The sequence below is a fragment of the Phodopus roborovskii genome, unplaced genomic scaffold (genome assembly GCF_943737965.1).
Source record: "Phodopus roborovskii unplaced genomic scaffold, PHOROB, whole genome shotgun sequence".
In the NCBI taxonomy this organism is placed as follows: Eukaryota; Metazoa; Chordata; class Mammalia; order Rodentia; family Cricetidae; genus Phodopus; species Phodopus roborovskii.
In genome coordinates this window covers 840,385-868,297 of record NW_026126482.1, presented here as the reverse complement: position 1 = coordinate 868,297, position 27,913 = coordinate 840,385, and the positions used below count along the sequence as shown (strand labels likewise).

At 43.0% G+C, this 27,913-nt stretch overlaps 1 protein-coding gene across 9 annotated transcripts in view; it reads right to left on the bottom strand.

Moving 5' to 3' along the window:
- The window catches only part of Cdc14b (cell division cycle 14B), a 118,973-nt gene that overhangs the window by 10,022 nt on the left and 81,038 nt on the right, over nucleotides 1-27,913 (bottom strand). For 6 of the 9 annotated variants that reach the window (XM_051194123.1, XM_051194124.1, XM_051194127.1 and 3 more), the window contains 8 exons: nucleotides 22,003-22,079; nucleotides 16,843-16,909; nucleotides 15,965-16,027; nucleotides 12,268-12,355; nucleotides 11,576-11,806; nucleotides 6,738-6,876; nucleotides 6,482-6,641; nucleotides 5,548-5,648 (listed from right to left, as the gene is read on the bottom strand). In XM_051194123.1, the coding sequence (XP_051050080.1) occupies nucleotides 5,548-5,648; nucleotides 6,482-6,641; nucleotides 6,738-6,876; nucleotides 11,576-11,806; nucleotides 12,268-12,355; nucleotides 15,965-16,027; nucleotides 16,843-16,909; nucleotides 22,003-22,079 (926 nt within the window). Of the gene's footprint in view, nucleotides 1-1,233; nucleotides 1,380-5,547; nucleotides 5,649-6,481; nucleotides 6,642-6,737; nucleotides 6,877-11,575; nucleotides 11,807-12,267; nucleotides 12,356-15,964; nucleotides 16,028-16,842; nucleotides 16,910-22,002; nucleotides 22,080-27,913 lie in introns of all 9 variants that reach the window. The other 3 variants (XR_007835111.1, XR_007835110.1, XM_051194125.1) reach the window with 1 other exon arrangement.

The following is a 27,913-nucleotide window of genomic DNA, read 5'->3' as shown; positions in this document are numbered from 1 at the left end:
TCTTAGGAATGCCCTTCTTGTCTTGAACTGTGGAGTAATGCCAGCTACAGGTGACCAACCTAATTCTTGCAGAGGACACTAAGGAAGAAATCCCCAGCAGAAGCAACATTTAAACCTGACACCTGAGCCTGAGGACAAATAATATCAGCAGCAACTCCACCCATTCAGAATATCTTGGCTCACTGGAATAGTCTGAGGAAAATGAACTATAAAGGGCATCACTGCTATTCAGTCAATAGATGGAAAAGGCCAAAACAAACAAATTCTACAGAAACCCGAGTGTAAATGTGAGACTACAAACTCACCTAAGATATTCGAGGAAATGCCATAAATTAAAATGTGTTCACTAGATTTTCTCTCTTAAAGAGTGGACTCTGACTCTGACTAATTTATCTCAGTCATATGAAAACACTCTAAAGGAGCAGAGAGTCCAAGAATGACAAGAAAAGCCATTTTTGAAACAAACAGAAGAAAGGTGATGGAAATCAAACAGATACGGAATGTTGTTTTAGGACATACTCTCCCTATGTGGCCCTTAACTGTGATGCTCCGCATGGGCGTTTCATGCCACATTTTTGTGGAAAAGAGATGACAGATCTCAAGAGAATACAAGCATGTGTACATAATCTAGTAAAGACAGCCTAGCTACTTTTGGGAAAGGAAGAAAGCAGAATCCAGAGAGTATACTGAGCACACAAGAGACAGCCAGCTCCCTGCCTGCTATCCTCACTTAACACAGACGAAGATGTGACAGGTGTTCCACGGGCAGAAATCAGGCTACAGTCCTCACTATCCCTCAGTGCAGCAAAACCCAATCTTTGCTAAAAGAAGAAACGGCGAGAGAAACCCCTTCTGCCGGAAGAGACCATCAAGGTACAGAACATGAGAGGTGTGCACAGCCCCGGTAGAAAGGAGACCAGAGTAATTAGCTCAACCACCTAAACATTTCTGACAGGGAAGAAAACTGCTCTAATGCCCATTATTTATAAATAACTAGTAAAACCTTCCCCCCCCCAAAAAAAAAAGTGCTATTTTTAACATCCTTGGCTGAAAAGATTCATCGAGGACCTCCCTGGCTCCTACCATCACGTTCACTGAAAAGATTCAGAAAGAGGACCCTGGAAAATAAGCAAACCAAAACAGCCAGGAGAGCCAGAAGGAAAAACACATGCACCTTGAGAAGAACCACACTGGACACAACGGGGGAGAGAGGAAATGGAACAGGAAACTTACACAGCAAACTATCTGCAAAGGGTCCAGATGGCTACTGTGTTCTGAAGCCATCAAGACAGAACAGCAGGGTGGGAAGAATGTAGTCACACACAATCCACCAGATGGCAACACTACACAGTGCAGAGGTCAGCACAGCTAGGGGACATCTGGAAAGGGCGGAAGGGGAAAGAACATGTGTTCACATAGGGAAGACAAAATAAGTCATGTAATATAATAATCATAGAGCCACCTGTGGCTTTAAGATAATCTAAAAGTCCCAGGGCAGCAACTGTGATGGCAAAGGGGCGGGAAACAAGGGTTGTGGTGGTGGTCCAATTTCTGTTGAGACAAAAACGCTGACTTTAGTTTAACACAAAGGAACACATGGTTACACATCTATAGCTGGCCATAGTCAAATATATAGTATGTTCATACAATGCACTATACCTGAGCACAGGGAGAAAAGGAGGCAGAAACAACCCACAGCCTGTCTGACAAAGGAGGCATGACTATGAGATGGGAACAAAGTTCCTCCCTCAGTTGGGAGTTGAGAGGAACAGTGTGGATCACAGAAGCACACCTGACCAGAAGCCATCAACTTTACCACTGTGGAAACACTATGTATGGTTCCTTATTTTCTTTATACTACCTGAGGTGACTTGAAAGGGATGGCCTCACAGACTTAGTTGTTTAAACACTCGTCCCTGGTTGGTTGAGGAGGATAAGTGTAGAAGGTGTGGCCTTGGTGGGGACATATGTCATTCCCAGGTGGATCTCTTTGCTTCCTGCCTACAGCTCAAAATCTGAGTTTTCATTTCCTGCTCCAGCTGCCAGGGCTTGCTATTTGCTTGCTGTGATGCTAATGGACGCCCAACACGCAGGAACAGTTAAGCCCAAATAAACATTTTCCCTACACATTGCCTCTGGTATGGTGTTACACTCAAAATTGGGTATTTATTATCCCTTCTCTTCTCCTTAAGACGATGTCTCCTATTGCCCAGGCTGGTCTTTACCTTACTATGTAGTTGAGGATGACCTTGAATTTCTGATCTTCCTGTCACCGTCTTCCAAGTGCTTATGTGCTAGGATTGCAAGTGTGTAACACATACCCAGTTTTAGCTTGTGTGTGTAGAAGACAGAGACCAATGCCAGGGTCTTCCTCAACTATTTTCCACCTTATTTTCATTTACAGTCACTGACTACAATGTCATCTTAGTCGGGAGTGAAATGCAAATCGAGTATGCATATTTTATTTGTTCCTCTGGTAAAACTCAAAGCCTAAGAGTTAATTTTTCTTTGTTGAAATGTTCACTTGTCTATTATGACCATGTAGGATACAACTACCACCTTACCCTCCATACATTCTTTACTGCAAATCTAAAATACATAGTTAGTGGCACATGGAGTGATGTGATGGGCAGTCAGATGGTCAACACTGTCAACTTGACAAAATACAAAATACAAGCCACATCTGTGAGGGGTTATCTAGGATTAGACTGAGATGGGAAACCCATGTTGAATCACACCATTGGGGGGGGGGGGGATAGTGGATATAAATGGGTTGAGCACACATGCATCAGATCAGTTGTGACCAGCTGCCCCCTTGGTCTCCTGCTGCCATGACTTACTTACCTACATGATGAATTACACCCCCCCCCCCCCCCCCGCCATGGTATTTCAACCACAGCACAGGAAAAGCAACTAACACAAGCAGAAACAGTTACTAACAAGCCAACAAGTCAATTTCAGCATGGAAAATACACTTGCCAACCAGTCCTAAAGGTCAGATGGTGCAGAACGCTATGGCACTAATTAAGTTACCAACCTCACGCAAGTCAGATTGGGGCAGGCTCTCATTACCACTTCTAATAAAACAAACTTTTCTCCAACACAGGCATTTCCTAAAGAGAAACCATTCACCAGGAGGGACGTTTCATACCTCACTGTACCGTCCTCAGGACATTTCTCATTTGGTCGTTTCTTTGAATATTTTCTTGTGTCCAAGTACCAATACGGAGGTGAATAATTTACCAATGCCTGAGTCAAGTGGGAAGGTAGGAACTGAAGGATGTGGATTTACCACACTCCCCACAAAAGACCCCAGAGTTCCCTAATCTCTAAATGGCAGATTAGGAGAACAGGAGGCAATTTGAGGGCTGTCATATTAAAATCCCAGTTTCACTGACAGCTTCAGCACCACAATCCCACGGTGGGGGAGGGTGACATTAAAGAAAGCCGTCCTTTCTTTTCTAGCCTAGCTGCCTCCTCTCCCTCATTCTCCTTTCTTCCTCTCTGCCCCCCCCCCCCCCCCAGCTGCTGTCATTACTGAACACTAGACTTCTGGAAGCCAGGCAGCCTCGTAGTCTCCTGAGTGGTGGAACATCTGGAATCATCTGCCAGTTCCAAGGTTCTGTACAATTTAGTCTTCATGTTATGAACTGCATAATCTCAGCTTCCCTAATAATAACTTAAGCTCCAGAAAACATATTTCTGAATAGAGTGGGAAAGGTAAAATTCCTGAGAGTTCTATTTAACAAGAACTTTAAAAATAATTTTTTTCCAAAGAAATAAATTTTTTTCGTGTGTGTGTGTGTGTGTGTGTGTGTGTGTGTGTGTGTGTGTGTACAGGTGCCTGCACACCTGCAGGGAGCAGAGATTCCCTGGAGTGGGAGTTTACAGGTGTTTGCATGCTACTTGATTAGAATGCTGGGAGTCAAACTTGGGGCCTCTAAGAGCAGCAAGCACTCTCACAACTGAGCCGATAACAAGAACTTTTCACCAAGCAGAATTTGTATCCCCTAATCCTGGCCTAGCTTCTGAATGTGGAATAAAACAACCTATTAAAAAATAAACTGAGCCGGGCAGTGGTGGCGCATGCTTTTAATCCCAACCAGCACTTGGAAGGCAGAGTCAGGTGGATCTCCATGAGTTCGAGGCCAGCCTGGCCTACAGATCCAGTGCCAGGAGAGGCTCCAAAGCTACACAGAGAAACCCTGTCTAGAAAAACAAAAACAAAACAAAATACCAAAACAACAAGTAAGAAAGAAAGAAAGAAAGAAAGAAAGAAAGAAAGAAAGAAAGAAGGGAGGGAGAGTGGATAGAACCCCACCAGTAGCAAGGGGAAGGCAAAGAGGCTTGTTAGAAAATAAGACTCAGATCCCAACCCAGAAGTTCTAACCAGAAGCTACATTATGAGGTAAGCTCCCACATGACTCAAAAGATCAGTTATGTCTGTGTTGGGCTGCCTGGAGGCATGGACTTCCTTCATCCATTGGACCTAGAATTAGTTCAGGATGATTATTTTGTGAATAAGATAACTAGAAACGCCTCATAGGAAAAACCTTAATGAAATTAAAAACAAATGGCAACTGAAGTTTATGTACCCCATATACTATATATCTATTTACAGAGACATATATACATATATATACATATATATATTCACTAATTTATATAAATTATATAAAAGGCACCATTTGTAAAGAGGAGATTGCTTAATAGAAACCTAAAGTCAGAATTGGCATTGTAAATTCACACAGGACTTATGTTGAAAACCCTGACACTTTGCTTTTGACTGAAAAAACCAAAGATCAGTAACTCCTCACGGCATCTCCAGATACTTAGGAGACTGAACTCCATCAGCTTTCCTCACAGAAGGGCTGTATATGGGGTCAACAGTGAAAGGGAAGCTCTGAGAAGGACAGGAGCCTGGGTGGGGACTCTTACTGAAGAGAAGCCTCGAGAAAGGAACAGTGGCTGCATAGTTTGAGTCCCCATATTTGTACACCAATCATAGATGTTCCCTGTAGCTGGATCAAATTAACACAAGTGTTTAAGAAGTTCATGTGGGGCTGAAAACTCCCACTACCTACCGAACCTTTTATTTTGAGAAACCATCGTCTACAATTTAAAACAATTCTCCAGATAAAAATAATTATAAAATAGTAATTTGGAGATGAGTTTATCATTACCCTGAGAAGATACAATGGTTTTAAGACATCACATGGCAACTGTGTGCAGACTGACATGTAACCATCTTAATAACTATGGCCAATTCTATTATCTGGGTTTTGACATCTGCAGTTAACTTTCTTGAGGTGTCACAGCAGACCATCTATGGGACAAAAGTTTTCCTAATATTGGTTTCTTAGCTATCATGGCTCCTGAGGTTAAAGCAGAACACAGAGATAAATGAATGTCTGAGCACCTCCCAGGTGAGCACCTCTAGATTTTAAATCACACATGAGGCCACTGCTAATAGGTGTGTAGCTAGGGAGAGAAGTATGCCAGAAAAACGTCCACAAGGGGCCCACACATAAGATGGAAACCACTCACGTGAGAGGGATAGTGTTGGCTTTTGATTGTCTCCGACTTTTCAGGGCCCGAAGTCTGTCTCCTTGCGTCACTCCATTGATTTCGTCATCATCATCACTATACTGTATGTATTAAAACAACAACAAAAACAAAAAGAAACACTGAGCAATCATTAACTTCGGTTTCGATTGAAGACAAGTGGCTACTTATATAGACACACAGAGGCATGCACAAACACATACACACAAAGGTATGCATGTATTTATGCACACATACAGAGAAACCTGCAAGCTCACACACTTAAACTCAGAGACATGGACAAGCACCCAGAGAGCAGGTATGCTGTGCACACATGCTCAGATTGTGTGAGCGCACACACAGGCAGGCAGGCAGGCAGGCAGACACACACACACACACACACACACACACACACACACACACACTTTAAGTTTCTTCTGAATGCTGCAATAGTTTTCAAAAATCAAACTACCAGCCATACTTCAAGACAATCAAAGCTAACTTTCAGAATTACCAGACCCAAGGCCCTCTCTTCATAAGAGAAAAGATACATATGGGTGTGTGGTTTTAGAACTTGTTAGAGTTCGATCGTCCATTCATTACCTCTTAACTGAGTAGTCCTGCCTCCATCTTAACTACCAAAGCAGATGAAATGAGGGTGAGGGCTGGTGTTGGGGAGTAACTAGATCCACCTGAATGAAGAGCTTACTCCCTGCTGCTAATTTCCACCTGTGTTTAGGAAGTAAAACATTCTATGCGCACGCAACTTTCTTTTCAGTCAAACGTTTCTAGAGACGGTCATATCTAAACACGACTGTGTGTGACAGCCCCTTCAAAGCCGGTTTATTTTCTTTACCTATAGTCTTCTCCATGCCCTACAAGGATCTCAACAGCATTTACAGCAATAACAACAGCGTGATCGGGATGGTTCCATTACCGGCTCAGACTCTTGCTTGTCTTGATTCTCAAGGCCATTTATCGAAATATCATCAACATCCGAGAGGTGTCTGGAGAAGGCTGCTCTGAGGGGTCCATTCTCCTGCCCTCTCAACTTTTGACGGAAATAGTCGCCTTCCAGCCAGAGGCTTGACTGTTTCCTAGAGTGTTTAAACAACATCAAAATACAGCTTTCCCTAAGGACACCCCACCCCCATCCCTGCTGTCAACGGGAGTCAAGCTTCCAGTGCACTTACATGACCAGAAACTGCTGCTGGGGCCCAATCACTGAACCAGGTCTGCAGATCCTGAGCCAGGCAATGCTCTCAGCTGCAGTCATCCTATAATGCTTCATGAGGTAGCAGCCTATCAGAGTGCCTGTTCGACCAAGGCCAGCTAGAAAAACAAACCAATCAATGAAACCTGGTTGTGCATCCTCCGGAAGACAGCGGGGAATTTTCTCAGCAGAGCCTGGTGTAAATGAAAGGAGTCCCCAGGGTTTGCCCCCCTCTACAAAGTTTCTCTAAGTCTGAAGAGATGTAAAAAAGGCCAGCATCAGGTCTCTCACCTAAGTGGGATGCAAAGACTGGATCCCTCTAAAATCCCCCAGGGAATCTGAAGACATGTGCTATTTGGAGCTCGAGAGGGGACCTAATGGTTAAGATCAGCTCTTACAGAGTACCCAGCATCAACCATCATGCGGCTCCTAACTACCTGTAACTCCATTACTAGATCAGTCATCCTCTGGCTGAGATACCTGCATTTGTGGGGTACACATAATTCACTCAGGCAGACACACACACACACACATTTTAAATAGGGTTTTCTGCCCAAGCCTTATATCTGCTACCACACCCAACAATATTACCTACTCAACATCTGTACCTGTTCACACTCTGCTTTCAGGGAGGAATGCTGAGGACGTGTAAGACAAGTACTCTGCCCTAAACTCTACCCTCAACCTCATTTCTCCTTTTCTTTTTAACTCTTCCTTCCATTTTGTATGTGTGGTGTGCATGTGTTGTGTATGATGCATTTGTGCGGCCACAGGTGTGAGGAAGCCTTAATCAGGAGGATTCAGCGTCTTCCTTCATTGCTCTCTACCTTATTCACAACACAGGGCTTCTGAATCGAACCTGATGGACTTCACCCGTATGGCTGGTTTGGCAAGCTACTATGGTCTGGAAATCCCGTCTCTTCCTTCCCTGTAACTATTGGTGGGATTGATAGATGACCACCTAGCATTTCTGTGTACTCAGGAGGTCTCATACTTAGCGCTGACAGGCACTGTAGATGCTGAGTCATCTCCTAAGCTCTCTTCTCTCCTCTAACAGAGGTCATGATAATTATCTCCTATGATGGCGCTGTGTCAACTCAGAAGGGATTTTTGGTTGAGATCAGCATTCCAACTGGTACCGTTTTTAGTAAGCATGCTGCGGAAAGGACATTATGGAAAATAATGTCCTCTTCCAGGCCACTCAAAGTCTGAGCAGAACGAAGAGACTACTAGCTTTCCATCGGAGAGCAGGTCTGCCTTCACGCCTCCAGGCAGGCAGCTCATAGTACAGATGACAGACTCACCAACATCACAACTTCTTTTAATCAACCATTCTATATATAAACATGCTATTGCTTTCCATCTCTAGAGGGCTCTCCCTGATCCACTCGATTTACAATAAGGGCGATGTTGAATGAAGCAAATACATCAAATTGTGGCAGTGGCTTTGGAACTGGAAGGCAGAGAACAGACCGAGGTGGCTGCTAGGAAAAAAACACCCCAGATGATGGTGAGCAATGAACAGTTTCAGCCTCCTGCCACCCACAGTGTGACAGTGGCTGTGGGATTTTTATACATGGTTTCCTTATGGGGAGGTAGCTTCCTTCTTTCTTCTTAGTGGTTTTATCATGAAAGGGAGGCGCCGAAATCTGCCAAATGCCATTATTCCTACATTAGCAGAGATGATGATGTGGTTTTGGACTTCACTTTTACTGTGGAGATTCACACTGACTTTCTTATGTTGCATCACTTCTGTAATTCCAGGACAATCGCTTTACTAGAGTGAATAATACTTCACTGTATTGCATTATTTGAGGGTCTCCTGTACCCCAGACCGGCCTCAAACCCACTATGTGGCTGAGGGTAATCTTGAATTGTGATCCTCCCCAAGGATAGGATTGCAGGTGTATACCATGACAAATCAAATCCATGTCATCATGTTTAAAAAGCAAACCCTCTACCAATGAAGACCCAGCTCCCTATAACCCATTTACTATGTTACTGAATTCAGCTGGTTAACACTCAGTTCAGGATGTTCACGCTGCTGATAGGATTGCATACCTTCTTTGCTTGTGTTAGGCTGCAAGGCAATCCTGGCTTCATACTTACAAGGTCTTTGTTCTCTTAAATCTTTGAGTAAGTCTCTGAGAACTGGTATCAGTCACAGGTGATGATTCTAGTCCAGAGTTTTCCTTCATCGGGGAAGTTCACTGCAATTCAACCTTCTCAGTGTTGGTACTTTGAACCCACCTTCTACATCTCATGGTGACCCTGCATTGGTGAGTTTTGTGTTTCCAGGAATTTTCTACTTCATTTCCAGTGTCCAACTTTTTGTTTTCTGCACCTGTTCACATTAATCTCTTACTGGCTGTTCACATGTGTTCATACACACGTGTGCAGTTTTATCACTCTCAAACCATATCCCCTTGAAACAGGGTCTCTGAATGAACCTCGAGCTTGCTGTTTTCAACAGGCCATTCGGCCGAGCCAACTTCCTGTCTGCTCCAAACCCGTTGCAGAGGTTAAAGGTGCCTAAATCCATGCCTAACTTTTTACATGTTGATCCAAGTCCAGGTCCTCTTACCATTTCTATACAATGTCCATTATTGCCCCCACTGTTCTCATTGTAATAATTGAGCCTTTTCTCTCTTATCTTCATCAATATAACTGAAGGTTGTGGGGTGTTTTTGTTGTTGTTTTGTTGACTTTGTGAAGAAATGATCCTGGATTTGTTGATTTTTTTTTTCTTTTTTTCTTCTTAAATGTGTTAAGTAGTTAGCTATTACTAGTCTTTCACCTTTCTGTGTGCATATTTTACCTCTAGCAGAAATACTTGCTTCTTCATGTGGCTTTTTGAGTCACTCTTTGGGACCTTTCCACTTGGCTGTAGGGTTTTTTCAGTAACTGGATTATTGTCAAGTCACTGTCCCTGGCCTCCACAGCTTCCAATGGAAGATCTGCTAGCTAGGGCATTTCTTCTCTTGCTTCTCTCTCTGTTTCTGTCTTTAGATGGTCTCATTATAAAGTACCATTGTGTGAATCTGAGTTTGCAGAGTTGGAAAATGTCTACAATTGTGTCTTTCATCAAAGTGGGAAATTTTCTAGGCGAACAGTTTGCCTCCATCTTTCCTCTGCAGGAGAGTCCACCAAACACATCTGGTCTTCCAGACTTCATCCCATAACTCTGCTAGGATCTGCTCCTTTCTTTTTGACTCCTGCATGTATGTCTGTGGGAAGCTGCCACATCACACCTCCTGGAACTTGAGTTGTGAACTACCATGTGGGTGCTGGGAGCTGAACCCGAATCCTTTGGAAGAGCAGCCAGAGTGGCCAGTGCTCTTAACCACTGAGCCATCCCTCCAGCCCTGACATGTTTAATGGCTCTGCTCTTTTACAGTCCTGGCTTCCTCCCTCTGCCCGAGATCGTCTGCTTTGGAACCCTGCCAATAAGTTTTTAGCTTTATTTCCAGAATTATCTTTTGGGTTTACTTTTATGGTTTGTCTTCTATCGACACTTGGATTTTGCTCACATATTTTCCCCTTTCTTTTCCTTTATTTCCTTTTCGCCATAAGCACCACTGAAGTAGCGGTTTTAAATCCCCTATCTAGAGAATCCACTATCTGATCCTTGCCAAGGATAGTTTTTGTGGATTTTGTATACTTTCCTGGCTCCCCTTTCATTTTATTTTATTTTTTGGTACGTCTTGCCATCTTCCGCTGCAAAACGAACATTTGAGTATTGTGATTATTAACTACACTCCTAACTACAGTTTTAACTCTAGAAATTTGGTGATTATTTTTTTTTCTTTTCCTTGCTAATACATTTTTCTTAGTGATTATATCCCTTGTTTCCTAAATTAACTAGCTTACACTAAAGTTAAATGAACTCTACTATATTCGTACAGCCATTCACTGAACATTTACTATCAGAAGCTGTTACAGCTGCTGAAATATATTCTGTCTGATCTTACCATCCACACAGAAAGCAGCAAGTTAGGCCTTGCTCTATCACTGACAACCTAAGAACTTACCATATAGGCACAAGACTGTAACGAGTATGGTTTTTCCACCCACCGCCTTGTCTTGTCCCACCACCACGCCAGCCCCAAATAACACATTGAGACTCTGTATTAGATATAATTCTGTTGGCCCATTATTTGTTTCTTATCGGCTAGCTCTGCCTTAATTATTAACCCATTGGTCTATGTATTTCTCTTATCGGGGAGCCAGCAGGCATTCTTTCTCCAGACTCTCCATCTTGGCTCCTCCTTCCTACTTCCTCTTTCCTCCTTGTCTCCTAGTCCCTCCTATCTTCCTTTCCTATTGGCCAACAGTGCTTTATTCAATTTTTTTAAATGGGAGATGCCATTACATGACAGACTCTATTGAATAAATACAAACACTTCAAGGTGATAAGCCTTTGTAGGCTTGTTTACTCATGAAAGTAATTTACTATGCTGTACATATAATTTTAGGGTTTTAAAATCATTTCTGGCCAGCGAGATAGATCAACTGGTAAAAGCACTTGCTGCCAAGTCTGAAGATGTGGGTTCCATCCCAGGGACTATATGGTGAGAGAACTCTTCCTTTCTTCCTTCCTCCCTCCCTCCCTCCCTCCCCCCCCCTCTCTCTCTCTCACACACACACACACACACACACACACACACACACACACACACGGTGACATCATAAAAAAAAAACTTAGGTCATTCTTTAAAGGTACAATGTCTTGTGTCTTGCCATGTGACATAAAAGGATACATTTCTACTTATGAGCTCATATGTGTACACTGCCCTTTAAACTAACCTAGCCGCTTACCTTTGCAATGTACAGCAATGGCACCCTCAACATTTTCGCAAATATCCAGAAATTCTTGGACAATTGACTCAGCAGGAGTGCTGCCATCCGGAAAGAAAAGATCATGGTGATCGAAACCAGCATCCGTAAAGCGCTTAGCATCATACATCCTTTTATTCAGACGGATAATGGTAGTTACATTGTGATTCTTAAAATATGGAATATAAGTCTCAGGAGAATGTTGGTGGTAACCTACATAAAGAAATGCACCACATCTTGTAAAATGCAGGAAGGAAACAACGGAAAATACTTTCACCTGAAAGTGGGTGGAAACAGAGACTGGATTGGGGACTGAGTACCAATTTGATTATAACTGTAAAAACAAAAGTTTAAAAAGTTAACATCCAGGCAGAACAATGTGCTCAAATAACCAAGAGTGGTTAAATCATAAAGACTGAGTCAAAAGCTTAGCTTAATTCTTTGGTCTCTGTTCCTAACCTGGGCTGAGTGCCCCACTGCTGGAAGGTGACCACAGAATGCTGCCCCTATCCCAGGCACCCAGACATAGGGCACACCAGAACTCAGGTCTGGAAGTACCCGCCTGCCTCACTCAGACTCGCAAACAGCTGGGACAACAGGCACATGCTACTGTGCCCAGTTTGCTGTTCCATTTCAAAAGGAAAAGGCTATACTGGTTCCATAGTTTTGCATACCACTCTCAAGCCTGGATCTTGAATGAGGTCCACAGAAGGCAAGAAACCGCTCCGGTATTATCCAGTTGAAATCGCCATTTTCTGCTTTCTACAAAGGAAAGACCAGCACAATTAACCTGGGACCATATCTCCTTCCACAGCCCTTCTTCAATGCTCTCAAGGTTCAAAGTCATTGGTTTTAGCTTGTCAGCTGCTTACTAAGGAGCACAAGACAGAAATGTATTTTGCCTCGCTTTGAGTATCCCAAGGGATGGCTAACCTTCCTGGTGTCATCACTTTGTTTTAAAAGTGTTTCTTTGCTTAGGTCATCAACCTAGAAAATATACTCTGTACTCACTTATATTTCAACTCCCTGGTTACTTTATTTGAATAAATTCTTATTATAGGAAATTAACACCCATTAAGAAAGCAAACTTTTCTAATGTGTGTCCCCTGCCCCATTATCCTAAACAGATAAAGTAATTTACAATTTTGACTCCCTGAGTAAAAACGGAGAAAGTATCGGATAGAAGCAATGTCTCCATTGCCTCTAAATAACAATAAGGAAACACTAAAACATACTTCATGTTGTGTATGTGTGTGCAGAGAACAGCCGTGGGTGTCATTCTTCAAGTGCTATCCGCCTTACTTTTATTTTTTTTTTGGGGGGGGGCAGGGTCTCACACTACATAACCAAGGCTGTTCTGAACTTGCTATTGTAGACTAGGATGTACTTGAACTCAACAGAGCTCTGTCTGCCACTGCTTTCCAAATGCTGGGATTACCAGCACGCACCATCACATCCAGCATTACAAGACTTTTACGAAATAAAAGGCAATTGACTGTGATACAGAGCATCAGCGCCAAAAAGAGAAAAATCCCTTAGCAACTGTGGTAACAGAAACATGGTGCTTCATGTGCCAACGGCTATTTTTAGTATTTCATATACGTAGAAAAAGTTTTTTGTTGATAGTTTTGGTTTTTCAAGACAGGGTTTCTCTGTGGCTTTGGAGGCTGTCCTGGAACTAGCTCTTGTAGACCAGTCTCCAACTCACAGAGATCCGCCTGCCTCTGCCTCCCGAGAGCTTGGATCAAAGGAATGTGCCATCACCACCTGGCCTAGATAAAGTATTTTTAAGTGTGTGTGTGTGTGTGTGCAGGCCCAAAGTTGACATCCGATGTTCAATCACTTTCCACTTCATTTATTGGAACATGGTCACTTCCTAAAGGCAGAGCTTTTGGACTCTTAACTAGGTTGGTCTGGCTCACCCCTGGGGGCGGGGGAAGGAGACGAAGAGGACAACGACGACATTTGTTTTGAAATTTAGTTATAAATCACTGAAGGACATAGTTAAATACTGCACTTTAGAGGGTGTTACAAGGAAGAAACAAACAGCTGTCATGAGTGAATCCCGGGATAAGCTTTACCTTTGCGACAAAAAAGGGCCCAGACCATCAACAAAACACTTCAGTTTTCTAAATAAAAGCTCTTCAGAAATTGACAGCAAAAGCTAATTGTCTCTGGACTTGGGATATGAATGCATGGAGCACTGTCTGCAGAGCATCCCCTCCTTCTGAGGAAGTTCACTCAAAATAACTACAGCAGGACACAAAGAAAAGAGTATAAGCTTCCCTGCCTCCAGGGAGCATTTAATACAGTAGCTTACTCATCTGTTTGTAAGACAGAATCCTACAATCAAACATAGAAGCTATCTGTGGATTTGCCTGCTCCATCTTCTTTATCTGATATGGCAGGCCAGGACCAGAGTCCCGGCAGGGTCAGAGAATTCAGTCTGGCAATAATAATCGACATCCCCACATGAGTGTGCATGCGTGCGTGTATGCGTATTGGCCAGAGAATTGTCTTGCAATAATAACTGACATTCCCACATGAGAGAGAGGAGGGGAGGGGGAAAGGGGGGCTGGAAGGGAGGGAGGAGGGGGAGAGTTGCAGGCCAGAGATCAACTCCTCACCACCTTATTTTCTGAGACAAATTTTCTCATTGAATCTGGACCTTCCTGATTTAGCTAAAGTAGCTGACCAGTGAGCCCCAGGAATCCTGCTTTTTGCACCTCCCCAATGCTGCTGGCATTATAGGCGTTCACTGCCACACTGGGCTCTTTTCGTGGATACTGGGATCCAAAATCAGGTTCTCATTCTTGCACAGTAAGCATTTTTCTGAGCCATCTCCTCAGCTCTGCTCCTGGATTTTTAATCTGCAGATTTCAATAAAATGTTTGCTTTTTTATTTAAAAACATTTCAGGCTTTTTTGTTTTTAGATAAGAGTGTTGCTATGTAGCCCTGGCTGGCTTGAAACTCACTATGTAGACCAGGCTGGCCTCAAGCTTGCTGCTGCCTCCTGAGTGCTCGGATTAAAGATGTTTGCCACCACACCTGGCTATTTGTGCCTAGTTTTCATAACTTGAAACACAATGTGGAGTCAACACAAATAGGGTATAACAATAGCCAAGTATACTTTAGCTGTCCCTTGTCACAGCAACTAATCATCTTTCTGTGCCCGCAGTGAGGGCTTCAAACCTGTATCCCCATCACTACAGGAAGGTCACCAAGACTAAAAAGAACTTAAACCAAGCAGTGCAAAAACTGTACCAATGAATACCCGTTCTGTCTGGAGCCGTTATTAAACTCAGAAACTACCATTAAGAATCATGAATTGGCTGGGCAGTTGTGGCACAAGCCTTTAATCCCAGCACTTGGGAGGCAGAGGCAGGAGGGTCTCTGTGAGTTCAAGGCCAACCTGGTCTTCAGAGCAAGTTCCAAAGCTACAGAGAAATCCTGAATCAAAAGACAAATAATTTCTTTTTCTTTCTCTCTCTCTCTCTTTTTTTTTTTTGGCCCTCATGTGCATGTGTGTCTGTTGGGTTCCTACATGTATGCAGATGTGTGGTATGAGCACATGAAAGCCCAAGACTTCCATTGACATTGGTAGTCTTCCTTGATTGCCTTCTACCTCACATACTAAGGGACGGTCTCTCAGCTGAACCCAGAGCTGGCTGGTCACTATGTCTGCCTAGTATTTTTGTGTGTTCTTTCTAGACGTTCAAACTCCATTCCTCAATGAAACATCTCCCTAGACATACTGCTTAATAGAATTCTGGTCACAGCACATATTTCCAGTAAGAAGCTCTGAATCTTATGTGCAGGCTACTCCTGCATCTTTTGTTTTGTTTTTCCAGTACAGATTTGGCTGTGCTGGAACTCAATCTGTATGTAGACAGGGCTGGCCTTGAACTCACAAGAGATCTGCATACCTCTGCCTCCTGCGTGCTGGGATTAAAGGTGTGCACCACCACCCTGATGTCCTTGCACCTTAAATGTCTGCAGCACCAACACTGCAGAAATGGCACACACGTATGTGAATGAGGTTGACCCTGACAACCATTTCACAAGCACATCGCCATCAAAACATTATCTGGGCCAGCACTTGCCACGCAAGCATGATGACCAGAGTATGAGCCCCACCAGGACCTATGTAGACAAAGAGGAAAAAACGGACTCTGCTATGGTGTCCTCTGACCTCACGAGCTCACCAAGACACATCATACACACATAAGCATAATAAATAATAATAACAGTAGCAACAATATCAGATAAATTAAAAGCATTGCTTTGTACACTAATACAGATAATACTGGTCAATGACACCTGAGTAAAGTGTGGAGTAAGGGGACTGAGAAAAGGAACTCGGAACTTACTTCATAGTGTTCGTATTCATCAAGGTTAAATGTGTTGAAATTAAAGAAGCCATACTGCATTGCCTGAAATATGAAAGAAAACTTTTAAGAACAAAGGTATAAACAAAGGCCAATTTCCTACCCAATTTTCTACCAAGCACCAGGAAATGTCTTAGAAAGTAGTGCTGTATTCATGTTGAGCATCTTCTAAGGATGTAGGAGTTTTGTTCACCTATTTGGGGCCCTTATACCACACCCATAGCCCAGACATAGCAATTGTGACCAATTTATTTTCATATAAAACTTTGTGACAAATTAATTGCTGTCCAAATTACCCTGCAGGGGGATGGGACCCAGGACCTGCATATACTAGGCTGCTACTGCCACTGTGTAAAATTCCCTGCCCCACAGTTACTGTGTTTTTTTTATTTATTTATTTATATATATATACATACATACACACACACACACCTCAGAGGAAAAAGGGATTCAACTTTTTTTTTTTTTTTTTTCCTTTTAAATCAGACACACAGAACCAAATTACTTAACCCTCCCCCTACCCGCTCTGAAACAAAGGTTTCTCTGTATAACAGCCCTAGTTGTAATTAACTTGTGCCTTGTTTCTGTGATGCTGGGGTTGAAGCCTTGGCTTCTCGAATGCCAAACAAGTGCTCCACCAACTGACAGCCCCAGGTTGTCTCCAGTCTGTGAGTGACTTTTCCATCCCCTTCATGCACAGAAGCAATGAGAATTTCAGAATGAGCTGTTTATTGGTTCCGGGTCACTTTTAATGCTAACCAGGAAGGGAATGGTTCTGACCTTACACACCTCTTCTGAAGGAATTCTAACAGAGCTGTGTAGAAAAAAAATGCCTCATCTTCTCCAAGACACTCACTCACCTTCTTTACTGCGTGAAAACAGTCCAGAAGTGTAATATAGAAACTGCAGCTTCCGTAGGCAGCATCTCTGAAATTCCCAAAGTGTTACTCTGTTAATAATGTTCAACAGCATACTCACCCCAAGACAAAGCTGACTAGTATTCAGCGCTCCAGTAGCCTCTACAACATGGCCACAAGCATTTTATTCCTATAGTTATACTAGAACTGGATAGTTTAGCTGGATAACTGTTTTCCATTTGTTTCACTTTATTTTACGTGTATTGGTGTCAGATCCTCTGCAACTGGAGTTACAGACTGTTGTGAACTGCCATGTGGGCGCTGGGGGATTGAACCTGGGTCTTCTGGAAGCACAGCCAGTGCTTTTAACCACTGAGCTCTCTCTCCAACCAGCTTTCTAATTAATTCTTTTTGTTGTTATTTTTGTTTTTTTCTAGTCAGGGTTTCTTTGTTAACAGTTCAGTCCTGGCTGTCCTAGAACTCTCTTTGTAGACCAGGCTGGCCTCAAATTTACTGAGATCTGCCTGCCTCTGCCTCCCGAGTGCCACCACCGACCGGTCTCTTTCTAATTCTTAAGGGTCAAAATTCCAACAAATTCACAAGAGCAAAAACACCCAAACCTTTGGTAAAATCACTCCATATCTGAGCAAGTGCATAATTAGCCAACAGACATTGCCACTGAGATACTACACTAGTGTTAGTACTCAGGCTCATATACTGCCCTCCTTGGGGTTCTGACAGGGTCTGCCCTCAGCCGCAGCTACTAAGAGCACCAATTGTGCACATACACTATATTCCTTTTTAAGAGGGCCCCACCCACCTTCCACCATCTTCTAGTCCCCCTCTCCTGTCCCCAGAGACCACTCTCCCCTTTTTATGGTCCCTTTCCCTTATTAAAAATCCCCTCCACTTAATGTTGAATGGATTCTTTCTCTCTCGAGCTGCTGTTTCATTATTACAACAACCAGCCCTATCAATCAATGGGAAGAGGGAATGACCAAAGTGCAGGGAAGGTAACTGTTAACTACTACCATTAACTTCTTCTCTGTGTACCCTGGCTGTCCTGGAAAACTCACTCTGTAGACCAGACTTACCTCAGACTCACAGAGATCCACCTGACTCTTCTCCTGAGTGCTGGGATTAAAACTGTGCACTACTACCACCTGGTCTTAATGTGATCAACCATTCTCCAACCAGGTAAAGGCATACTGATTTCTTAGAGGACTACAATGGCTCAAGCCCTTCTTTACTCAAGGCGCACCTCACACTTTCAGAACACACTTACTTGCTTCCTGGGTACCCTGACCGAGCCACCAGGAACCATCCTCAATTGGCCTTCCACCTTATTAAGGCAAGCAAGCTCTCTTAGCAAACCCGGAGGCCACAAATATGACTGGCCTTGCTAGCCTAGCTTGCTCTAGGGACATACTGTCGTCTTTCCTTTCCAAGGCAGACACTACAGGTAGGCCATCAACCCCACCCAGCATTTATGTGGGTTGTGCAGAATCTAAAATCTAGCCCCCCAAGCCTGTGCAGCAAATGCTTTAACTACTGAGCCACCCCCCAAGATGCACACTAGATGACTCCAGAAACGAAGTTCAAAAAACAAATAGGCTTAAGAGACAGCAGGAAAGGTAACAGAACAGCAGCCTCCACAGGAGGTTGATAACTGATAGAGGACAGGAGGGAATCTTTGGGGGTAAAAGCCATGTTCTGCATCCCAAAGTGTGGCAGTCATATATACATATGTAAGACTTAGATTTACAATTCATTTTTAGTGCTGTGGGCTGGGGTGCAGGTTCAGTGGTGCTTGTGCAATGCCTGGGTTCAATTCCTAAGTTTTGCACACAAATAAATGCAACGTTTGTTTGTTTTTTGAACATTAGTGTTTTCTTTCCAAATTGTATGTATCAACTTTAGGGAAGGAGAAAGGGCTATGAACACTGAGCAAACACTGGGCAGGCACTATGGTGTATTTGTTTGTTTTTATGAGCATAACTTCTTGCCAGTAGGTACTACTACAGTTTCTATCTTCAAACTGAGGCTTAAGTTTGTAAAGGAGATAGCAACAGCAAAGCTAAGGGTCAGTTCTCTATCTGATAACCAAAGCAAGTGATTAACAACTACAAGACAGGCATGGTGGTGCATACTGTAGCCCCAGCGTTTGGGAGGTGCACACAAGAGGATCGGGGACAATACAAACTCTATCTCAGGGGATGGGAACTCACAAAAAGTACAACAAAACTAAGAAGCCCAGTATTACTACAGACAACGGAAATACAAGTATACTCCATTAGACTACTTTTCTCACTTAGAGAACAATGAATTTAATAAGAAATTACATGCTACCAGGTCCACATTTTTAATCCCAACACTCAGGAAGCAGAGGCCGGAGGAATTTTGTTGAGTTTGAAGCAGTCTGGTTTACATAGTGAGTTCTAGAGACACCCTATCTCACACACTCACACACACACACCAACAACACACCTTTCTTTACTTCCAGCATTCAGAAGGCAGAGGTGGGCAGATCATTTCCAGAGACAAAAGGTGAAGCCAGTAGACATTTGAGGTTCTGATAACAGGAATGGGGCGGGGGAGTCACTGGAGTCCAGCAAAAAGAGGCCAGAAGTGACAACATTCCAATAGTATTAATGTCAAGGTCTTTATGTCATGCCACTTCCTGACAGGCTCCCCCCACCCCAAGAATTACTACCAAAAAGTTCCTAGTAGGGTATGATCAAATAGACCTACCGCATTACCTGTATATTTATAATAACAGTAATAAAAACTATATGATATTGGCATTAAAAACAGGCTGGTCAATGGAATCTCATTGAAGACCCAGATGAAAATCTACATACCTATGGACACTTGATTTTTGACATAAAAGCCAAAATTAGTCAATGGAAAACAGCAAGCATTTTAAACAAATGGTGCTAGTCTAACTAGATGGTAGTTTGTGTAAGAATACAAATTGATCTGTTATCTATCACCCTGCACAAAAATCAAGTCCAAATGAATCCAAAGATCTCAACATAAATCCAGAGAGAGTGGGAAATCGCCTTGAACACACTGGCACTGGAGACAACTTCCTGAACAGAACACCAACAGTGCAGGCATTAAGATCAACAATAAATGGGACCCCGTGAAACTGAACAGCTTCTCGAAAGCAAAGGATACTATCAGTAGGACAGAACGACAGCCTACACAGTGGGAAAAGATCTTCACCAATCCCACATCCCACAGAGAGCTGATTTCTAAAGTGCATATGAAGAAATAATGAAACTGGACCTCAAAAAAAAAAAAAAAAAAAAAAAAAAGAATGACCCAATTTAAAAATAGGGTGCAGATTTAAACAGAGAACTCAACAGAAGAATACCAAATGGTTGACAAACATTTAAAGAAATGTTTGATATACTTAAGTCATCAGAGAAATGCCAATCAAACAACTCCATCCAACACCTGTCAAAATGTCAAGGATCAAAAATACAGGTGACAACTCATGCTGATGAGAATGTGGAGCAAGGGGAATATTCCTCCATTGCTGATGGGAGTCCAAACTTGTATAGCCACTTTGGAAATCAATATAGCAGTTTCTCAGAAAACTGGGAATCAATCTATCTTAAGACCCAGCTATACCATTCTTGGGCATGTACCCAAAGAATGTTCCATCTTACCACAAAGGACACTTGCTCAACTAAGTTCATACCAGCTTTATTGGTAAGAGCCAGAAACTGGAAATAACTTGGTGCCTCTCAACCAAGAGGGAGTATTACTCGGCTGTTGAAAACAATGGCACCATGAAACTTGCAGGCAAATGGATGGGACTAAGAAAAGTTACCCTGAGAAAATTACCTAGAACCTAGAAAAACATGATATGTACTTACTTCCTAAGTGGGCATCAGATATAAAGTAAAGAATAATCATGCTACAATCCACAGACCCAACCCAGAGAAGCTAAGTAAGAAGGAGGGCTCAAAGGGAGATGCTTGGATCTCCCTGGGAAGGGGAAATAGAAGACATTTTTGCAGATGGACTAGGGGTGGAGGGGATGGGAATAGGAGGGATCAGGTTGTGGGGGCGGGATGGAGGGGGAGAGGACTGGAAGAGAGGACTGGAATAGGGGGGAGGGCATTTCAGGCTGAGGTAGAAACACTGCAATGGAAACTCCCATCAATCTGCAAGTGATGACACTAAGACTCCTAGTAATAGTGGATACACAGCCTGAACTTGTCTATAACCAAGTGGAAGGAAGGATTAGGACACCAGGCTAGCCACAGAACTTTGACCTACAATTTGTCCTGCCTACAATATGTGCCGGGGTAAAGAAAGAGCAGAAATTGTGGGAATGGCTAACCAATGACTGGCCCAGCCTGAGATTCATGCCAGGAGAAGAAGCCCACACTTAATGTTGCCTGGAGCCCCAGGATTCAGAGGCTGGATAGCCCAGAGACTTAGGACAGAACCAAACACAACTGGGGGGAAAAAAGTCAATCTAATGATGCCTAATGATGATACTCTGCTATACTCATAGATTGGAGTCTAGACCAATTATCATCAGAGAGGCTTCATCAAGCAACTGAAACAGATGCAGAGAATGCTAGGTGGGGCTCGGGGGACCCTGCAGAAGAGAGGGGGAAAGATTATAGGAGCCAGAGGGATCAAGAAAACCCACAGAATCAAATAACCAGGGCTCATAGGGGCTAATAGAGAATGAACTGACAACCAGGGAGCCTGCGTGGGACTGGCCTAGGCCCTCTGCAGCTTGGTCTTCTTGTGGGACTCCTAACAGTGGGAGCAGGGGCTGTCTCTAATTCTTTTGACAGCCTGTGGGACCCTTTCCTCCTACTGGGTTGTGTCATCCAGCCTTAATATGAGGACAAGTGCCTAGTGTTACTGCAAATTGATATGCCATGTCTGACTGACTTCCACGGGAGGCCTGCCGTTTTCTGAATAAAAATGGAGGAATGGATGGGGAGATGAGAGGTGGTGGGAGGGACTGAAAGAGCCTCGAGGAGAGAGGGGAAACAGTAGTCCGGACATGCCATAAGCATACAAATAAACAAATAATCGTTTTAGAAAATAAAGCAAAAAGGATTACCACCAAAAACATTCTGGTAAGGGTCTGATCAAATAGATCTACCATATCACCTACACATTTACCTGAAAGGGATATAGGCTGTATCTCCAAAGATTAATGTTCTATATGCGTCTTCTGGAGTCCTCCCCAAATATATAACCTATATTTGGAAAGAAAAGAAAAGGGCAATTTACTTCTAAATGACACTGTTCTGTCACCAAGAAGCAATTTTTACACAAGCTTTGGCCAATGAGCAGAGCCAAGGTCTCAGGCTCCCAGGATCCTGCTAAGTGAGTTAATTGTTGTTTGTTTCAACATGCCAGAGAGAGCCCTCCTTGCCACATGAACCCTGAGCATACTGACACTTCAAACAACCTGTGCCAAGAAGTGCAGAGCTTTAAATGCACATGTCCCAGATCCAGATGTCTGGTAACATGCTTTAATTCTCCTTCCTGAACATCCTCAGAAGTGACAAGTGAAAACGCAAACTGGGGACTGGACTCGGGTGACATGGTAACCCAAAAGCAGACCTGGTGGATCTTACTTATTGTTGTTGTTGTTGTATGATGTTTGCCAATGTAACCAAACGAGCTAATGTGGCAGCCACAGGATAACTCTGAAGCTGCTTCTCTCCTTTACACCATGTAAATTCCAAGCATCAAACTCAGGTCCATAGACTTAAGCAGCAAGAGCCTTTACCTGCTGAGCCATCCTGCTGGTCCCAAATTATCTTTCTAAGTTATTTATTTTATGCTATGCGTGTTTTGCCTTTGAGTATAACTGTGCACCACGTACATGTGGTGCTGAGGAAGCCAGAAGAGGACGGTAGAGTTATAGAAAATTGTGAGCTACCACACAGGTGCTGGGAATTGAACCCAGGTCTTATGCAAAATGCCAACTACTGAGCCACCTCTCTAGCTCTCCCATATCATTATATATCTGCACCTATGCCTGCACCCACATCTGCATCTACATCTATACCTGCATCTGCATCTGCGTCTATATCCCAGTGCTGCAGACTGAACTGCATGTTAGTTAGAAAGAAGCCACCACAAAAACCTCAATTCGGTCTCTTCCGTCTTACTTAGGGTACTGTCCCACTGTGAAAGTTTCCTACTGGACTAACTACATCTGCTGCTTCTGTCTTCAGAACTATGGTATGTTTCTGTTTTCCTTCGGTAAATACACTGGAAACACCTTTTCTTTTCTTTCTTTCTTTTTGTTGAGCCAGAATCTCATGAGCTATGTGGCCCTGGCTGACCTGGAACTCACATGCTCCTTGCCCTGTTGCACTGCCCCCTTATCTCAGGTCCCAGAGCACTAGCATTAACTGACCCACAGCCACAATCCACGACGAAGCTCTCCTCATCCTCATTACAAGGTGTAGGCTCAGGTATGTCACAGTACTGCAAAGTTGAGTAACATCGGATAACTCCACTAAAGTCTTATCTTTCCTACGTTCTACCCAAAAAAATAAAATTAACTCCCCCCAAAAAACCCTCATCCCTCTTAAATCAAACCCCAAAACTCAATTTAAAAACCCTGCCACAATGCCACTACTTCCTATGGATCGCCTGTTCATTGGTACAGACAAAACAGCAAGTCCCAACTAAACAAGAAAAAGATGACTCTAAAACACATTCCTCTGACAGCACCACAGAGCTGGGCGGCAGCATGAAATTCCTTACCTATTTGCCTCAACAAAATAAACCCAGGGATGCACTATATGCTGGTTGTCGCTGCCCTCAGAATCGGGCCTTGTCACTGTTGTAGATACTGGGCCTGCTGAGAGCGGGAATTCAGCATTCACACGGTTTTGTCACTGTATCCTTGGAGCTTCTCCATCCTATAAATTACAACTTGCCAGTGGCCTTTCGCAAAGTTACATGATTTTTGACTTTGGAGTGGGAGGCCATGGATTTACGGTGTTACTTTCCATCACTGTGACAGAGCACCTAGGACAATGATCCTTGGGGGGGGGGGTGTGGTTCAATGTGGGGAGAGTTACTCCACAGTGCTCTGGGTCCTTTTGTTCTCTTTGTGTTAAGAGCCCAAAGCATGGAAAACTGGTGGCGCCACCTCATCTTCTGAGTCATACCAGAGACTCTGACTAACCCAGGAAAAGGCAATGGATGGGACACTTATCCCCTTTCAAGTAACAAGAGGGTGACAATCATAGCTACAATTTCATTGCAACTGTTTGTTCGTCCATTCATAGATTAGATTAGATTAGATTAGATTAGATTAGATAGAGACAGACAGACAGAAGTTCCCCATGTAGCCCTGTGACTGGCCTGGAACTCTCTGTGCAGACCAGGCTGGCCTCAAATTAGGAGATCCTTCCGCCCTCCACCTCCTGACTGCTGGAATTAAAGGCTCCTGGCTCACTGCAACTTTTATTAGTGATCAAATCAGACATCAATCATGCTATAAACTCCTGAATACACAAGACACTTCAGACAAGAGATCTCCTAAAGGTTTCAAGAATTATAATAAACAGAACTGTTAAGAAAAAAAGAAAAAACCAGGCAGTGGTGGCACACGCCATTAATCCTCCCACTCAGGAGTCAGAGGAAGGCCTCTGTGAGTTTGAGGCCAATATGGTAGACAGAGCTAGATCCAAGACAGTTAGGGCTGTTATCAGAGAAACCTTGTCTTGAAAAACCAAAAGAAAAAACTAAGACATTGTATTCCTTAATGAACCACCTACTAAATACATAAAACCAAAAGTTCCTGGAAGTCTCTGGGGTGAAAGAGCTGGATTTTCTGTAGATCTGTGTGTGCATGTGTATATACAGGCAATCCAAACAAGCTAACTGGAAATCCAGAGAGCCCTTTCAGAATTTCTCTAGTTTTCCAAGACCTCCTTCTTTACAGAAAACAAGTTTTTCCTTATACATCAATTTAAGGTAATTTTTATTCCACCAGACTGTAGCTTTATGGTTTCCTTTAAATACCAAAATGGTATTTCCCTCTAAACTTCAAAATAAAAATAGCCTTTTAATTCACTAAGTAACTGTGGGTTGGTCTTGGAACACAAGTTCAATTCAAAGAACAGAAGAACAATGCATCATTTTCTCCTATGGGGGTGAGTGAGAGAAAAATACAGATTCTCAGCGATGAACTTTTAAAAAACTAGTTTTAAAATCTGTTTAGGAAATGACTATACAACAATAGATAAGAAATGACTTAATCAGGTAAGCTGACAGAAACCTAAACCTCTGTATTTAGCTATTAAATATTTGCTAGCAGGCTGGAGAGATAGCTCAGAGGTTAAGAGCATTTGCTGATCTTGCAGAAGACCTGAGTTCAGTTCCCAGTTGGTGGCTCACAACCATATATAACTCTAGATCCAAGTATATGACACCCTCTTACGGCTGCCACAAACACTGTATGCATGTGGTATATATAATTAGACACAGGTGGGCACTTACACATATAAAATAAAAACAGCTCTTTATAACATCTGCAGTACTTGCTTTCATACCTACTCGTCTTTCTGATCGAAGACCTTCCCACGTAAAGCTGTCCTCAATGTGGCTCTTAGGAGGCACCCTACTAAGTGATTTCTATATTAACACAAATGCTCAGATTAGCAAAAAACTATCAAAAATCAACCCTGCTGGTTATTTGGACACAAGGAATGCCTTGGCAAATTCTTTCAGGATATTTATATCAGAAGCTATGTATACAGAATGCCCACTCGAATGTCATGATGCTATTTTGAAGCCAAGAAACAGATGATTGCCAAGAGATGAATTAGATGCTGTGACAGCCAGCTTCCAAGACAGTCCCAAAGAGCCTTAGCTCCTTGTATTTCCACCTTTAACCTGTCCTCTCTTACATTATCACAAATAAATGCTACAAAAATGACAAGAATGTGGGGCTGGAGAGGGGGCTGTGGTTAGGAGAACCAGCTGTTCTTTCAGAGAGCCTAGGTTTACTCCCAGCATCCACTCCGATGCTCACAATGGTCTGTAACTCCAGTTCCAAAGATCAGACACTGTCTTCTGACCTCTAAGAGCACAGCACACACAGTGATACAGACACATGCAGAAAACAAAACAAAAACCACTCATACAAATAAATAAATAAATGTTTAAAGCATAGGGAATAAAATGTAGGGGGGAAAATAATTAGCAGAGACACTTCTGAGGTGAGGTCACAGAATGTGGCTGTGCCTTGCTTTCCTTTAGATCCTAACACTGGGTAAAGCAAACTGTTTTGGGAGCATCCTTACCAGATCACATGGTGAACAATGTCTCCTGCCAAAGTTCAACAGTGACTTGCCAGGGCTGTGAGTAAGCCGTCTCTGGATAAGATCCTGGAGACAACTAAAGACCAGGAGCTTGAGAACCAACCAGACCCACCCAAGAGAAGCCACTCCCAACTCCTAACCTAAGCAAACTCTCGAATACTTGCTGGGAATGTAGCCCAGTTGAAAGGGTGTTTGCCTAGCATATATGAAGTCCTAGCTTTTGTCTCCAGCCATGACATTGAAACAGGGCATGGGAAATTCAAGGCAAACCTGGGTTACATGGCACCCTTTATCAAAACAAATAAAACCCAGACCACTGCCTATTGTTTTAAGTCACCAACTCTGAAGGTGACCTGGGCTGCAGTAGGCTATACAGTAGCACACCCAGTAGTAAAGAAATAACTCAGCTTATAAAACTAGATTTTAAAAAAATTATATGGCAATTGCAGAGATATGACAGGATCAGTAATTTTTATGCAGCAACAGTCCTAAAAACAGTACTGAAGGTAAAAGTGCTTGCCTGCCACAAAACCTGGCAACCTGATTTTGATCCCCAGTATGCGGGTGGTGGAGAGAACTGACTCCCGACAGACAGACGGACGGACGGACGGACGGACACGGACACACACACACACACACACACACACACACACACACACACACGTCCCAGCTACTTAGAAGTTGAGGCAGGAGGCTTAAGGACAGGAGCACAAGGCCAGCCTAAAGAGGCATGGTGAGACTGTCTGATACAAACAAAAAAATAACAAAACATGGGGTTCCTTCTAGACAACCTCACTACATCTTTGATCACAAGCTCTGGGTCCTGTGAGGATCTGTGACACTGGAATACTGGAAGGAAACCCCTAAGTGACAGAAGGACTCAGTGACCTAAATAAGGCATCTCTACTCTATCACATATGGTTTTAATTCTGACAAGCCCAGCATCTGGCAACAAAAACCCAACTAAACATGTGTTTCTTGTTTCTGTTCTTATACACACTTTGAAGCTTCATCTACACTTCTAGAGATGCTCTGATAATGTGTCAAGACCAAATGTCACACCAGTCTTACTTAAGACCAGTCAGACTTAAGACCAACAAAAGGCATCGGATCCAAACAAGAAACACGGCTACAGGAGAAACCAATAAACTGTTTGTATATATTCTTTATGCAGAAAATGTCACAATGTTTGCAGCCTTTAAGGGCTCCTGTAACTATTTTCACATGTCAGCCAGATGACAGTCCTTCCTGTGCCAAGAATTTGAATGAGTTTTTAAAAAAAAAAATTTTTTTTTTTAATTTAAAAAAAAAAAAACAAAACTCCAAATTGCCACAGTATGTGCACAAAATCAATACAAGTTCATATCCGGCTACTAAAAGGTATGCAGGATACATAACTCACCGACCTATATAAATACTAATGGAAGCTGGCAGACGATCTCAGGTCTCACCCTCAGGCAGGCTGTCCACCTCCTGTGAGATAGGGTCTCTCACTGTCCTGAAGCTCACCCATTAGGCTAGAGTAGTAATCTTGTCTCCATGCCTAACACCATGCCCAGCATCTTTATATAGTTTCTGGGAATCAAACAGAGATAGATACTCAAGTACTTTGGCAATTGAGACCAGCCACTAACTCACTTTCTAAGACAAATCAGGTGGTTTCTGGGGATGGTGGCTCTGGCCTGTTAATCTCAGCACAAGGGAGCTGAAGCCAGAGGACTGAGAATATGAAATCA